This window comes from Ipomoea nil, unplaced genomic scaffold, assembly GCF_001879475.1.
Source record: "Ipomoea nil cultivar Tokyo-kokei standard unplaced genomic scaffold, Asagao_1.1 scaffold3314, whole genome shotgun sequence".
NCBI classification, from domain to species: domain Eukaryota; kingdom Viridiplantae; phylum Streptophyta; class Magnoliopsida; order Solanales; family Convolvulaceae; genus Ipomoea; species Ipomoea nil.
In genome coordinates, this window is record NW_017619742.1 from 2,795,252 (window position 1) to 2,812,737 (window position 17,486).

General features: G+C 37.5%; 3 protein-coding genes across 3 annotated transcripts; 1 reads left to right on the forward strand and 2 right to left on the reverse strand.

Annotated features, from left to right (window-relative positions):
* Positions 1-2,264: 2,264 nt before the first annotated feature.
* On the reverse strand, positions 2,265-3,485 carry LOC109169405. The gene is made up of 2 exons (XM_019318286.1): positions 2,939-3,485; positions 2,265-2,839 (listed from the first exon to the last, which is right to left on the reverse strand). Exons 1-2 carry the CDS (start codon positions 3,483-3,485, stop codon positions 2,265-2,267), a joined length of 1,122 nt encoding a protein of 373 aa, XP_019173831.1.
* A 1,883-nt stretch (positions 3,486-5,368) lies between these two features.
* Positions 5,369-6,220, reverse strand: LOC109169406. Its single transcript, XM_019318288.1, has one exon. It carries the CDS (start codon positions 6,218-6,220, stop codon positions 5,369-5,371), a length of 852 nt encoding a protein of 283 aa, XP_019173833.1.
* Positions 6,221-7,938: 1,718 nt separating this feature from the next.
* On the forward strand, positions 7,939-9,008 carry LOC109169585. Its single transcript, XM_019318460.1, has one exon. It carries the CDS (start codon positions 8,039-8,041, stop codon positions 8,672-8,674), a length of 636 nt encoding a protein of 211 aa, XP_019174005.1. The 5' UTR covers positions 7,939-8,038; the 3' UTR covers positions 8,675-9,008.
* Positions 9,009-17,486: the final 8,478 nt, after the last annotated feature.

Genomic DNA, 17,486 nt, shown 5'->3' on the forward strand with positions numbered 1-17,486 from the left:
ATAGAGAGTTGTTTGGTAAATTAGATGTTAGTTGATAGCTGTTTGGTTTAATTTTGTTTCTCAAAAAATTAATTGAAAAAGTTACTTTGGACAGTTTTTAAAATTTTAGTATTTTGGAATTACAAAAAATTAATTAACCAAACACTTATATTGATTTTTTTAACAAAATTAAAAAGCTAATAGTGCTTAAATAAGTCAAAATTAACTTATAAGTTAACTATTTTACCAAATCGGGTCATAGTTAATGCGAATCAACTATTCAGTAAATAAAGAGTTATGCACTATCATTTTACTCTCTAATATATCACTTGATTAGAGTTTTATTGTTTTCATTTTACTTAATCACCAGTACTTGATGAGTATTTTGTTGAAAATTTTAACTAAAAATGACATTATTTTCATTTTACTAAATCACCTATTTTGTTGAAATGAGTTACCAATAAAGAAATGAGTTAATTACCAAAATGGTTCCTTGACTATAGCGAAATTATCAATTTGGTGTTCGACTATTTTTTTGACCAATTAAGTCCCTCAATTTTAAAAATCTTAACCAATTTGGTCCTACTTTAGTTTTATCGTTAGACTTCCGTTAACTCGGGCCCAAATTGGTAATTTTGCTATAGTCAAGGGACCATTTCAGTAATTAACTTTAGGTGTGGCAATTTGGTTCAATTTATCGGAACCGAACCATACCGAACCGAATAATAATAGATTCTTGTATACCGAATAATTTGGTAAAAAACTAAACCGAACCGAATTATTCGATAAAAAACTGAATCGAACAGAATAACGTTTGAATTTTTTAATAATAATAATAATAATAATAATAATAATAATAATAATAATAATAATGAAGTAAATCCAAGTCCTTACTGTTAGTTCTGCCGTTCAACTCATATTATCATTGGTATCTCTCATAAATATTTTTTTAACAAAATAGTAAACATTAGTTGGTTTTGTTATGTATTAGACTTTGAATTTATACAAGAGATACCAGTGAGAATATGAGTTGAACGGTAAATGAGGCATCTAGGGATTTGGATTTACTTCTTTTTTATTATTATTATTATTATTATTATTATTATTATTATTATTATTATTATTATTATTATTATTATTATTATTATTATTATTATTATTATTGTTATTGTTATTGTTATTATTATAGAAATTGCGTTTTTGGTCATTTAGTTATACCCTGGTACAGACTTAGTCCATAAGTTATATTCGTGACCATTTTAACTCCTAAGTTATGCATTGAGTTGCAATTTTAGTCGTTGAAAGATCAAATTAGCCACTTTATTAAGTAACAAATTGGTGGTGAAATTAGTCCCCGAAAGATTAAAATCGCTACTTCATCCATAACTTAAAAATGATCACACATATAACTTAAGGACTAAGGCCTTGTTTGGTAAAATGGCTGTTAGCTGTTAGCCGATTGTGTTAATTAGAGGGTATAAATAGTTGATAACATTAGCTGATTCTAGAAAAGTGTTTCGTAAATTAGCTCTTAGCTGATAGCTGTTTGGTATAATTTCCTTTTCTCAAAAAGTTAATTGAAAAAGTTGTTTGGAGTAGCTTTTTGAATTTTAGCCTTTTAGAGGTGCAAAAAAACTAATTAACCAAACATTTATATTTGATATTTTAACTAAATCAAACAATTAATAGTGGTCAAATAAACCAAAATTGACCTATAGGCCAATTTTTTACCAAACAGTTTGTATAATGAGTATAAGCGATGAACAAAAAATGTAATTTTTATTATTATTATTATTATTATTATTATTATTATTATTATTATTATTATTATTATTATTATTATTATTATTATTATTATTATATTATTATTATTATTATTATTATTATTATTATTATTATTATTATTATTATTATTATTATTGTTGTTGTTGTTGTTGTTGTTGTTGTTGTTGTTGCCGCCAAAACTGTGGGCACAATTTCTTTCCAAGATCTTTACGGAAGAGTAACAACACTATTCGACATTACATGTACCCGATCTCTATATAATTTCTTTAATCTTTTTTTTTTTAAAGGAGCCTGTTCGGCATTTATTCAAAATATGCTGAAATAGCGTGGGGCGGTTCATAATCCGCATATATACTAGTCTGCTGAGTAATTGTAGTAGACGCTAAAGTATGAGCTAAATAATTGTCTGATCTAGGAACATAATGAATCAAGCAATAATCAAAAGATAATAATTTAGTTCTGCAACTATCAATTGCATAGCCCAAGTAATCCCGGGACGATCATGTTGTAGACGAGAGATATTGTTGGAGCACCAAACAATCTGTGTAGAGGTCGATTGATCGTACTCCTTGATTTCTTAACCATGATAAAACTTCCTTGCATGCAACTGCCTCCGCCATTAAGGGTGAGAAACAGTCTATGATAGGCGTAGTCATAGCCGATACATATCCTCCCTGTGAATCCAGAATAATAGCCCCCATCGTTGCTTTGTTTGTTTGCGGGTCGTAAGCCGCATCGAAGTAACATTGATCCCTCGCGTCCTGCATAGCATGGTGCATTATCATTGGCGCAGGTGGTTGCGGTTGTGGCAGCATGGATGCAGCTTGTCCCCCCGGCGTGCGTATCATTGCTGCAGTTCGGTTGTGCACAGGTGGCGCGCCACGGCTTGGTGACACCGTGGAATTGGCTTGCGGCATGTGCCGGATGGGATGCACACTCTTCCAAGCATTCAAGGATGATGTGGCCATTGCTACTACCTTGCAGGGTCTGGGTAAATTCGCTTCCCAAACAGCTCCATTTCTTGTTCGCCATATGTAATATAAGAGGACCACTGCATAAATAATCCCATCATCATCTAAAATATTCATCAAATCATTAAACCATTCACTGAAAATATTTGTGACACTATTGGGGATTGGAAGGTTTGATTGTGCCCAAATGTTCGCCGTATAACCACATGTGATTAAAGAATGCACAAGATTCTCATGCTCAACTCCACACATTGCACAAGTTGGATCAATATCTACCCTCCTTATAAGTAAGTTCTCAGTAGTGGGTAATATATCATTTAGAGCTCTCCATAAGAACGTCTTCCACTTTGGGGGGACTTTTAGGCTCCATAATTTTTTCCACTTATCAAACGTTCCAGCCGTCTGGGAGTAGTCGCCTATTACTGCTTTGTACCCTTCCTTAACAGAATACTCCCCTCTTGGGTCTCCATACCAGTACCACATATCTTCATAATCAGGAGACACAGGTATTTTTAAAATCTGTTCCACATCCTGGGGCACAAAAATGTCTGTTAAAATTTCTGGATCCCAGGTTCCAGTCTGTTGATCCATCAAACCCACCACTTTTGCCTGTGCCAATTGTGGCGGTTTTTCTGTTATAATTCCTGGCTGATTTTCATCATGCAACCACGGGTGATCCCAAATCAATGTTGATTTGCCATTTCCAATCCTACGCCTGACTCCCCCACAAATTAAATCTTTAGCTGCCATAATACTACCGCCAGCAGAAACTCGGGTTATTCCCCAAGCATGCCTCATAAAAAGTATTAGTTGGGTAGTAGCGGGCTTTATACACTCTTGAAACCAGAGACTGTGGTTGTGTCAGGAAACGCCACGCCTGCTTTCCTAGCATTGCCAGATTAAAGGCCCTCAACTCTTTAAAACCCAGACCTCCAAATTTCTTTGGAATACACAGTTTATCCCAGGCCTTCCAATGGATACCTTGATCATTCCCGAATCTCCACCAGAATCGATTCATTGTTCTTTCAATGGCCGAACATAAATTCATAGGCAGTAAAAATACACTCATTGAGAAAGTGGGCATAGATTGAGCCACACTTTTCAATAGAACTTCCTTCCCTGCCTGTGATAAAAGCTTCTTATTCCATGAGCCAATCCTCTGTCTTATTTTATCTTCTATATAGGAAAACGCCTCTCTTCTGTTCCTGCCCACAAATGATGGAAGCCCCAAATACTTTCCAAAATTCTGAGCCTGCACAACCCCCAATATATTAGCAACATCTTCTTTGACTTCATCCCGTGTATTCTTACTGAAACATATATTCGATTTGTGATAATTAACCACTTGACCAGACATGTTTTCATAGGTTGCTAAACAACGTTTAATCACTCCTGCTTCCTGGCTATTAGCTTTGAAAAACAGGAGACTATCATCAGCGAAGAACAAATGAGTAATGGGGGGTGCCCCTCTAGCAACTCTACATCCATGTATCTCTCCCTTGACTTCTGCCTGGTTTAACAATACCGAAAGGCCCTCAGCACAAATAATGAATAAATAAGGTGATAGAGGATCCCCTGCCGCAAACCCCGAGTTGGGGTTATACGTTCACTATTTGAGCCATTCATCAGTACACTATACGACACAGTGGTCACACACATCATTAATAAATTCACCCATCTGTCATCAAACCCTACCGCTTTCAGCATTTTCTGCAAAAATGACCATTCCATACGATCATATGCTTTTGCCATATCCAGCTTCAAAGCCCCCCAGCCAGCGATTCCACATTGCTTTCTGTTTAAATAATGGCCCACTTCCGAGGCTATCAAAATATTATCTGTAATAAGTCTTTCAGATATAAACGCACTCTGGGATTCAGATACAACATTCTCCATCAGGGGCTTCATTCTAGCTGTAACCACTTTTGCCATAACTCTGTAAACCACATTACTCAAAGCTATTGGCCTATAATCAGAAACCAATTCCGGGGTTTTCTTCTTCGGGATCAAAATAATATTCGTCTCATTTAATCCATCCGCTATTGAACAATTATTCAGGCAATTCACAATAAACGTAGAGACATCAGAACCTACCACATCCCAAAAATGTTGGTAGAAACCGGGATTCATCCCATCCGGTCCTGGTGCCTTATCCGGATACATTGAAAACAAGGCTGCTTTTATTTCATTTTCCTCAAAAGGCCGAACAAGCCTCTCATTCTGCGTGGCAGTCACACGGGGTTGTATACTTTCAAAGAAATCCTCATTAACAGTAGGTGAACTTGAACTAAAAATACCACGATAATAGTTCAAAATAACCTCTTTCATAGCCTCTCCCTCTATCCAATCCCCATTATCATTCATAACTTTAGCAATGGTATTCTTTTTCTTTCGGTGAGAAGCATACCTGTGATAAAATTTGGTGTTTGCGTCCGCATCCTTGAGCCAATGCTGTTTGGCCCTCTGCCTCCAGTAAGCCTCCTCCTGTAGCTCAATACGAGTAAGGCACTCATCCAACCTTCGAAATTCAGCTAGGGACACCGGGTCTGTACACCCCCTAAGCCGCATCTGCTCCTTGCGTAAGGCAACTATCTTCTCACCAAACTTATGAAAACGGTCGCCACCCCATCGAGTCAACCGGTTTCCACAAATTGCAGTACACGCTTGCAGCCCCTTATCTCTCCCTTCTCCCCATGATCTCTCCACCACCTCCCTACATCCTTCATCATGCAGCCAAGCCATCTCAAAACGAAAACCCCTACGCAGATCACCCCCCTCCCCCGAAGATTCAGAATCCCAAGGAAAAGGAAGGAATGATCCGATTTTCGGGTCAATATGTTCTGCACATTCGCATCGGGCACCAACTCCCTCCAAGGCTGCGTGGCTAACACCTTATCCAAGCGTTCCTCTATCCAATTCAGAGTGCCCTTCCCCTTTTCCCAAGTGAAGGGATATCCAGACATAGGCAACTGTGTCAATCCGCATTCATCAATCGTCTCTCCAAAACCCCGTAGCAAATTTTCTGGATGAGGGTTTCCCCCTCGTTTCTCATACTGGAATAATAGATCATTGAAATCTCCAATAATAACCCACGGCAGATCCGATTTAGTTGGTAATGAACGGATAAGATCCCATGACTCCCTCCTTTGTGGTCGTTTCGAGAAGCCATAGAAACCAGTCATCCTCCACTTATCAAAACCAGGAACACTCACCTCAATATCAATGTAATTACTCGAATAGCCAATCAGTGTTGCATAACTATTTGTCCTCCATAACATTGCTAACCCCCCACTCAATCCTGAATTATCAACATTAAATAAGCCTTCGAACCCAAGCTTTACCCGAAGACGCTCTGCATGATCTCGGTTAACCTTGGTTTCCATCAGAAATACAAAATCGGGTTTCTTACGGGACACTACGTCCTCAATTTCCCGAACTGTCCGTAGATTACCCAAGCCACGGCAGTTCCAGCTCAATGTACTCATTGGGATGGGCGGGTCTGCACCGCAGCACCCGCCAATTGCAAGTTTTTTTGAACTTCCGTCATTGTCACATCCTCCCCCACCATCCCTCCCCCATCAACCCGCCCTACCCTACCATTCCCCCCTTCTGGTATAACCGAATACATGTTATTCGGCTCCACTCCCACACTCACCTCCCCCTCACCCTCAACCCCACCACCCGTTCTTCTCCGTTTCGGATCCATTCTTACTCCCTCTTCCTCCCTTACCGCCTCGGTTTCCCTTCCCGTACCCAACTGCCCACCTCCTCCCTCACCCGCCATCCGTCCCCCTATTCCTGCCATATTTGGCCGTTCCCCCATCGCACCCCACTGTCCACAACCACTCATACCGAAACCAATCTCCTTCCTCCTCTCTTGCCCTAATTTGAACCATTTGTCCCCCATCATTCTAAACGAATTATTCCCCCCTGCCCTCATTGCCGCACCATAGATGTACTGTTCCGGGGGTATTAGAGACCGTCTAGCCGCTAAGCAGAATTTATCTGTATATCCCATTATACCACAAAAGAAACAAAACATATGTAAGCGTTCATACTTGAAATTTATCCATGTCCACGTTCCATCACGCATTATCATCTTCATTCGACGTTTCAAAGGCACCGTGACATCATGCGTAATACGGACCCGGTAGTACGATGTCCATGTCCTTTTGAAGTTCCGTTCATCATACCGCAAAAATACTCCCGCGAAATCTCCAATTCTCTCAAGCACCTTCGCCGTTCGATATCCTAGTGGGATATCATAAACCTGCACCCAGAAGTCGACCGTGTTCAACACCACTTGAGTCGGATCCGCCCCATCATCCAAAATTTGACACAAGAATGTCGTATTCTCAAACGCCCATGGCCCTTCCTCTAACACCCGGCGCATGTCAGCTTCATCAAAAAACGTAAAGAGATACAGATTTGGGAGTACATCTGTTATCTCTATTCCCATGAGAGGGCGCCAAGCCGAGGCCATCACCCTCTTCATTATCTCAACCTTCATAATTCGATCAGTAAGAAACTTGCCCACTAATGTCCACGTATTCCGCCCTGGAGGATTCGCTGGAATCACGTATTCCTCATCCTCGAAGCGCACCCCGTCCTCTTCGTCGTTCAACCTGATGTCCGCAGCCGACGCAGTGATGTCGCGCACGTCCATCGTCGTTGCCGGCAGCCGGTCGGAAGCAGCAAGGAGTTTCGAAACCCTAGAAACCAGGGAGGCCAGTGTCGTAACCCTAGAGCAGCAGAGCAGCAGGGAGGTATTACCATTCCATATTAATCTAAACACAATTATCACAAAATAGTTATTATTTACCATTCCATATTAAGTATGATTTTGATTTTTATTAATCTAAAATTTATTTTGTTAATTGAGCAGAAAAAAAAAAAAAAAAACAAATTTTCTTACTTAATGGGGTAATGCTTACCAAATCAGCGCCCGTTTCTCCACATCCATCCACGTGGCGTACCTTTCGACATCATCAGTCAGGAGCGGTTACCGTAAAAAGGCCGTTATTTTGCATTGACGCCTTTTCTCTCTACTCTTTCGCTAAACCATGGTTACTTTAACCCTAACTAGAGTTTCTAGTTGTTTACCGCCATACCCCTACACTTGGTGTATTTACCATCCACCCATCGTCTTCCCCTTGCTATAAATGCAGGCTTAAAGACTCGCTAGGTTTGCCAAATTGAAGAGCCTCAGGGCCCTTTAGAAAAAATAGTTTTTTTTTTTTTCTTTTCAGATTTGTTTCTATTCTTCTCTTTCTCTCTCTACTGTGTGTATTCTCTCTTCAAAAATGGCCACCTCTTCTAGAAAATCTAATGGTTACGCTCTAAGGTCGAGCTTTCAACGCTCGCTCTCGCCGTCGGGCCGCTTCTGTGCTCCGTCAACCGAGAAAGATGTTTCCTCGTTCGCTTCGTATACCAGCTCGAGCTTTTGCTCGTCGCCGTCTACTGGCTTCTTCAACCGATCGGCGTCCCCGACGCGTGTGAAGCTTCACGGCTTCGCATCGTCAACACCGACGCCGTCCGTACGGTTCTCCATCGACCGATCTATCTCCCCGCATCGCTCGGTGTCGGTTTCTCGCCGAGATCAGGTGGTGCGCAAGCAGGGCGTTGGGAATCCGTTGGCGAATCTCCCGAAGAAGACGTGCCTCTGCTCTCCGACGTCGCATCCAGGTTCGTTTCGATGTAGTTTGCACAAGAACATGAACAGTAGGCCGTCGATTTCGTATCCATCTAACCGGCTGAACGCTCGGAGATCAGCGATGACGAACTCGCTGGTGCGGATCGGGACTGTCGAAGGCGATTTGGTGAAGCGTGCGTTGGCGGCCTTGATTCGTCCTTCATCTCATCAGCAACGACGCCGCGGCGATTTCCAGCCTAGGCCTAGCCGGCTCTCGAGGATGTCGAAAGCCGAGGAGGACCTGTGAGTCCTGCTATTATAGGTTTGTATTGATTATAGTGTTTGGATTCCAGCTTTTCTCTAGAGGTATTACGGCGGTGGCGTCAGATTCCGGCTGCGGTTTTTAGTACTCCGGTGAATCAAAAGCCCTAGCTACACAGACAATTTTGGTTTTTTACAGGGAATATCCCCCTTGTACATATGAATTGCAGCAAAACTGATAGCAACCGAAGGACATGTTGGACTATCTAACATCCATTTAAATAGTAAAATGAATTCCCCGATTGATTTCAATTTAAAATTGTAAAACTCGGAATTGAAATTCATTGAGAAATGCGTGAAGGATTGATTTGTGGATTGAACGGAGTCTCGTTGCGTTTCGTGTGTGTTGGCGTTCGTTTCGCCGTTATACGTCGCCGTTTTACATCCGGTTCTCCGTTTATCGGCGTATACGTTCACCGTCGTTGCGTTTGCCTTTCGTGTTTAAGGTATTTTTGGTATTTTCATTTATTCTGTATATATTATTATTATTATTATTATAGTATTTCTTTTTTATGTGTTTATTATTTTCGTTTTTATTTATGAATTATAACTAATTTGTTTTTTTTTTTTTTTTCGTGGTGTTGCAGGAATGGCGTCATGAAGTTGAATTTATTCGCAGAGTTAAGACATTTATGACGTGAAAAGAATATCTTTGGACTAGTCATTGCGGTCTGTGGAACAGAGCTCGAAACGATACCTTAGCTGTAAAACTGGAAAAATCTGACACTTTGAAGGACTGAATTAACGTCAGGGTAAAAGTAAAAACTGTATTGTTGATTGAGACAAATTAGTCCCTATTTGCCATAATGACGACATACCGTATGAGCAGGGTTGAACCGAATTTGGCACTTTCCAGAAAAATAAAATTTAAAATGACATGAAGCTGTTGGTGAGCCAGGCTGGCCAACAGTAGATGTGGCTCGGATAGTCGGATTCAATGGACAATATCACAGGATTGATTGGGGGCCCCTTATCGTGAGCTTTCCTTGAATAAATGGAAAATCACCGAAAGCACCGGAACATGAATCCGAACGTATAAGCTGTGTCGCACATTTTGGATGATGTGATTATCTGTTTGGTTCTTGAAAGGACCTGGCAATGGCAAATGGCAATGAAGATGATAGATTCGGTGTTACAGCATCATTTATATACGGATTATGCTACATTACCACACAAGGTGGAGCCTTAACTTTTTTTCAGCAGAGGCAAATATTAAATCAAAAAAGATATAATTTTAAAAAATTAATAAAACACATAAGAAGTATATCATTAAATATTGTTGGATATAGATGAAAATAAAATACACTAAAATTTTATAAAATTAATCATAACAAAATACTCCATATGAAACATTATTACTTTGATAAAATGATTTGAATATAAAACACATTATAAATCAAACATCTCATTATTAATATATTAAAAATGATAATTGTTGGATATGGTAAAAAATATATTTAAAAAATAATCATTATTGAATATGGGTAGAAAAATAAAATACATACTAAATAGGGTTAATTTTGGCAAAGATCTCTTGTCTTTGGTAGTAATTTCAAATTTAGTCCTAAACTATCAATTTTGTCATTTAACATCATAGACAATTACTTTTGAACACTTTTAGTTCTTATGATTTTTTCTATTTTTCTATATTTAGTAAGGACATTTTAGTCTCTTCATATTTTTCTTTTGTTATTTTTTTTTGTTCAAACCCGGTTTAATTGGTTTAGAATTTAGTTAATCTCTGATTTTTAGTAACTATATTTTTAATTGGTTTTTAGTAAAGTCCTAAAATAACAAAATCGGTCGAAATTGAAAAAATAACAAATGAAAAGTATGAAGAGACTAAAATGTCCTTACTAAAAGTAGAAAAAATCATAAGGACTAAAAGTGTCCAAAAAGTAATAGTCTTAAATGGCAAAAACGAAAATTTCGAATTGCCATCAAAGACAAGGAACCTCCGGTGGAATTATTATAAGTAAAATTAGCAAACACCGCACTAAATCATGTTAAAGGTGGATAGCATAGAAGTCTTTCGACAGGGTATGAAATGGGCCATCTTAGAGAATCGATCAACTATGACAAACACGGAATCCGCGCCTCGTTGTGTTTTGGGCAACCCGAGAATGAAATCGATTGATAAATCTTCCCATATGTCTTCAGGAGTTGGCATTGGCGTGTATAATCCTATGTTTTGTGTATGACCTTTGGATGCTTGACAGACATAACATCCCTTAACAAATGTACCCATGTCCCTTTTAAGTTGTGGCCAGTAGAACTGCTCTTCAATAGAAGCTATGGTCTTGTCTCTTCCAACATGTCCCCCTAGTCCTCCAACTTGTAAATCTCGAATAAGTTTTCACATAAAGATGTTCTTGGTATTCAAAGCAAGTTTCCTTTGAAAAGATAACCATCGGAAATATAGAAATCTTGAGATGGTTCATGCAATTGAAGTCTTTTCCATATAATAACATTGAAATCCTCGTCATCTTCATATTGCTCCTTTAACACTTCAAATCCAATTACTTCTCCTTGCATGGTAATTAGCAAATTCCTCCTCCAGCTAAGGGCATCTGCGACACGGTTGGTGGAACCTGATTTGTGTTTCAAAAGAGAGGAGAATTGCTCTAGATAAGATGCCCACCGAGCATGCAATTTATTTAAGTGTTTTTGACTCCTAAAAAATTGCAACGCCCCATGGTCTAAATAAAAGATGAAGTCTCGAGGAATTAAATAATGTGACCAAGTTATTAGTGCTCGAACAACGACATATAATTCTTGCTCGTATGTAGACCATTTTTCCCATGCTACATTTAATTGTTCACTAAAAAAAGCAATTGGTCTTCGTTCTTGAGACAATACTCCTCTGACCCCTATACCGTTGGTATCACATTCAACTTCAAAATGCTTAGAGAAATCCCGTAAAGCTATCACTAGAGTTGAAGTGAGTTTTTCCTTAAGCTCAGCAAAACTCTTCTCAGCAGCTACCCCCTAACGAAAACCACCTTTCTTTAGACAATCAGTGAGCGGGGCAGCGATAGTGCTATAATTTCTTATGAATCGTTGTAAAAAGAAGCTAAGCCCATAAAACTCCGTACCTCTCCTACTGTCTGTGGTGTTGGCCATTCACGTATGGCTTGTAACTTTTCATCATCGACATGAATTCCTTCAACACTGATTACAAACTCAAGAAAAACTAGTTTGTCAGTCATAAATGAACATTTGTTGAGATTTATGTATAGCTTATGCTCTCGCAAAGTCTGCAAAATCATTCGCAAGTGAATCTCATGCTCTTCACGTCCTTTGCTCTATATTAGTATATCATCGAAGTAGACAACGACAAATTTTCCAATGAAAGGCTGTAATATTTGATTCATAAGTAGCATAAATGTACTGGGTGCATTAGATAACCCAAATGGCATTACTATCCACTCTTATAGACCATCTTGTGTCTTAAAAGCCGTTTTCCACTCATCCCCAGGTTTTATACGCATTTGGTGATACCCACTCCTTAAATCAATCATTGAAAATACCTTAGCCCCATGAAGTTGGTCCAACATATCTTTGAGTCACGGTATTGGGTAGCTGTATTTTATGGTGATTATATTGATAACACGATTGTCTACACACATCAGTAAGCTACCATCCTTCTTGTGGTTGAACAAAGCAGGAACGACACAGGGACTCTGGCTCTATTGTATGAGACCTTTTTGTAGCAACTTTCCAACCTTCTCATTTAGAGCTTTGTTTTCCACTAGATTCATACGGTAATGTGGTAGGTTCAGAAGACTAGTTCCTGGGATTAAATCCATGGTTGTAGTAGGCACTAGGCGCTAGTCGGGCGCCCGGGCTGCGCCTAGGCGGGTGAAAAAAAAACAGTGGTAGACTTGCAATTTGACAATTTTAATTGGGCTATTTTCAACATACAATCAAATAATACATCCAAATAATCATAATTCATAAGTAATAACATCATAACAATATTAAAAAATAGAAATACACAAATATGAAATACCATAATCATCCAAAGATTCAAACTATCAAACATTCCTTCAAACAACTAAACAAGTCAAACACTCAACTACTCAAACAATCGTACAACATCCAAGTATCCAACTAATGAAACAGGTGAAACAACATCCAAGTATCGTTAATGGTGTATATTTGATGGATGTACTATTGGTGACGCCGCACCGCCGCACTTGAACCTTCCTCTCTCTCTCTCTCTCTCTCTCTCTCTCTCTCTCTCTATATATATATATATATATATATATATATATATATATATATATATATATATATATATATATATATATATATATATAATTAGGTTCTGGTGCGGTTAGAGTGTTCAGGTGCGGTTGTGAGGTTTAATCTGGGTCATTCATCTCGCTTAAATCAACGTCCAGGATTACCAAAATTTAAAAAAAAAAAAAAAAAACGCGGTGGCAATTTTATAATTTTTGAATCTAGGTCAAAATTAATGTGAGCGGTTCTGTGATTAATGTGCGTGAGTTTTGTATATAAGATGCGTGAGTCTTGTGCATAAGGTGTGTGGGTTTTGTGCTTAATGTGCATGGGGTTGTGCTTAATGTGAGTAGTTGGTAAAACTTAAAGTGTGGGCTTTTGTGTTTAAGGTGGATGAGATTTGTTCTTAATGTGAGTGGAGTTTGTGCTTAATTTGCGTAGGGTTTGTGCTTAATGTGTGTGAGGTTAGTGATTATGTTAGGAATAAAGTGTAATGGTTTTGATATGCCAAATATGTATTTGTAGAACCCCCCAATTTTATTTTTATAGGTCTAGTAGAGTCTTAGACCATGTTCGGGAAATTATTTAAATTGGAAAAGAGAAAAACAGAGGAATATGCATGAAAATAGAAGAAGAAGATATAAAGCCTAAAATCAAGAATTTGTCTGGAGAAAATGACAAATTGAAGAGGAAGGTGAATGATATGAAATTACGTCAATGCTACTCAAAGAAATATCCCAGAAGAATTTTCGTGAAGAAAATTAAGATTGGAAGATTGCATGAATTTGACTTGGAGATCAAACATCTATGGAAAGAAAGGAGTACATCAAATATGATTGGAGATATAACCAATAAAGCTGTACGGATGAAGTGGAAGATGTTTGATATGTTATGCGAAATTGCTCAAGTTTGAAACTCACAATCAATAATTTTACAAGGTAAAATTTGAGAAGCCAAATTTAATTAAATCTGATGGAGTTGGGCGCTAGTTTGGCTTTGGGCACCAATTACAAGTGGAAATTGGGAGCAAGTTTCACATGGAATCAATTCAAGAATGATGAAAGCTCAAATTTAATTAAATCTGATGGAGTTGGGCGCTAGTTTGGCTTTGGGCGCCAATTACAAGTGGAAATTGGAATCAATTCAAGAATGATGAAATTCAATACCAGGAGAAGTTGGGAGCAAGTTTCACATGGAATCAATTCAAGAATGATGAAAGCTCAAATTTAATTAAATCTGATGGAGTTGGGCGCTAGTTTGGCTTTGGGCGCCAATTACAAGTGGAAATTGGAATCAATTCAAGAATGATGAAATTCAAATTGGGAGCAAGTTTCACATGGAATCAATTCAAGAATGATGAAATTCAATACCAGGAGAAGTCTGGAGCCAATTTCGAAGTCAAGGTCAACATAATTCAAAATAAGTCAATTGGGAAAGGAGAAATTCAAATTGGGAGGAAGTTCAAAGCCAACATAATTCAAAATAAGTCAATTGGGAAAGGAGAAATTCAAATTGGGAGGAAGTTCAAAGCCAGTTTGCCAACATAATTCAAAATAAGTCAATTAGGAAAGGAGAAATTCAAATTGGGAGGAAGTTCAAAGCCAGTTTGAAACTTACAGTGAAGAATTTCTCACAAGGAAAAATACTAGTCAGTTTGAAACTTACAGTGAAGAATTTCTCACAAGGAAAAATACTAGTCTAACTAGTATACTAGTATGGGATTAAAACACAGTGAAGAATCAGTTTGAAACTTACAGTGAAGAATTTCACACAAGGAAAAATACTAGTCTAACTAGTATACTAGTATGAGATTAAAACTTACAGTGAAGAATTTCTCACAAGGAAAAATACTAGTCTAACTAGTATACTAGTATGGGATTAAAACTTACAGTGAAGAATTTCTCACAAGGAAAAATACTAGTCTAACTAGTATGGGATTAAATTAAAAAATATTTTTAAATCCCAAAGATACAAGGACCACTTCAGAGCTGATCAGATAAGTCATTCTACACCAAAATAGAGACCCATATATTCCCACTCAACGTAAAACCAGAGGAATATCAGATGAAGTTTGGGAACTCATTTACATGGAGATGAAGCTCTACCAACGGCTACCTTATCTCTTCTGACACTTTGCAGAAGATAAGATAAGATCTCTGACAAAAGATACAAGATTTCAAAAATGAGATCGTCTCTTTTCAACGGACAGATTCTCATTACCAGCTATAAAATGATGAAGATATGAAAACTTGAAGACAGAGCATAGAGCAAGATATACGAACTCATCACGGGATACGTTTCTACCGGAGTGTGGAAGACGGGGGAAAAGTAACGCGGAGTCGTGAAATCCTGGGATAGTTGCGCGGCGACGTGAAACCCGAAGCAGCAGTGTAGTGTCACTGGGCGTGATTAGTGCGGGCTTTGTGATCAAAGCACTAGATCACGGAAATTCATTGTATCTTGGAACCAAGAAGTGGTAGATATAGTGAATTGCCCTTGGAGAGAAGAGCAAGTGGAGTAGGAGGATTACACCACCTCGCGAACCACTATAATTGTCGTGTTCTTTACTGCTTTCTTTACTTACTGCTCTTTACTTAATTGCTCTACATGAGATATACTGCTCACACAATCTCACACACACTTTATCTTTATTTAATTCCGCTGTGCACCATACTCTAACAATCTAGTTAAGAGTTTTGGTTTATCTCTGGCTTAGCAATTGTTGCGCTGTGCGAAAAAGTTTGAAAGTCTATAAACCCCCCCCCCCCCCCCCCCTTAATGTGCGTGGGATTGTGCTTAATGTGCGTGAGTTTTGTACTTAATGTGCGTGAGTTTGTGCTTAATGTCAGTAGTTGTTGAAACTTAAGGTCTGTGAGTTAATACTTAAATGCGTGGGTTTTGTGCTTAATGTGCGTGGGTTTTGTACTTAATGTGCGTGAATTTGTGCTTAAGATCTAACACTTAAAAGGTGCGTGGCTTGCTTCCAGACACGCGTTTTTTTTTTTTTTTAATTTTCATTGATTTGAGCCGTTGATCTAGATTTGATCAACGATTCAAATCTAACCGCACGGGAAGCTATACCCGCACATGAACCCTTTCCTATATATATATATATATATATATATATATATATATATATATATATATATATATATATATATATATATATATATATATATATATATATATATATATATATATATATATATATATTATGTGTGTGTGTGTGTGTGTGTGTGTATAACAGAGTTCAGGTGTGGTCGCACGACAACGTGCGGTTAATACAGCCACACCAATAGTTATGCAAATATGCAACAACAATGTTAGGAAATGCACAACTCAAATATGCACCATTAGTTACGCATCACCATAAAAACGCACCATTAGGTATACATAAAAGCATCACACAGTGTTAAAAATGTACAATTAAGTGTGGAGAGTTATGGTGCATTATTTTGGATTTGTTGTACTTCTTTTGGTGTAATTATGCATTTTTCTAACATTATTGGTGCCTTTTGTTAACACTATTAGTGCATTTTTATAGCGATCGCACAGGAAATCGCGATCGCATTTGAGCAGAATATATATATATATATATATATATATATATATATATATATATATATATATATATATATATATATATATATATAAAATTCAAATTATGAGCTTAAGTTTTTAGAACAACAAAAATCATTTGGTTTTTGAGAGTTTTTCGATGCCAAAGGGCAAGGGGATCCAGTGACTAAAAATACAAAAATACAAACAAACAAAAAAAAAAGTAAAAATAAATAACTCAAGGTGAATGTCCTAAAGTCGCTTGGTGCACGAGTTGGCTTAAGTGTGGTTTTTTTTTTTTTTTTTTTTTTTTCTTCTTCTTCTTAAAAATTGTTCAATGCATGTATATATTTACCATAATTTTTTTCTCTTTCTTTCACATAAGTAAAATTTTTCAAAAATTTCACACAAAACTCTTTAATTGCTCTTAATTGAAAGAGAATACGTCTTTTCTAGCAAGACCTATTCACCATCTAGTACAGAAAGGAAAATTGACCAAAATTTTGATCGATGACTTGGAAATATTAAACTACACATACTTTATCTTTAACTCCAAATTTATGTGATATATTTGTGTTATTTCCACTTTTAGTTTTACGAGTATGGAATTATTTTCACATTTGATCCCCGATTATTAAAAATTTCAGAATCGGTTCTACGACTTTTAAATTCTTGCCACATTTGATTTCTGACTATTTGAATTTTCAGATTTGGTCCTACGACTTTTAAATTCTTGCCTCATTTGGTTCCTGACTACTAAAATTTTCATATTTGGTGCTACGACTTTTAAATTCTTGCCTCATTTGGTTCCTGACTATTAAAATTTTCAAATTTGGTCCTATGACTTTTAAATCCTTGCCACATATGGTTCTCGTCTATTAAAATTTTCAGATTTGGTCTCGTGCCTTTTAAATCAGTGTTACATTTTTCAACCTAAATTTAGTTACCGGTGATAAAATTTCAAGCAAGTGAATTATAAGGTAAAAAAAAAAAAT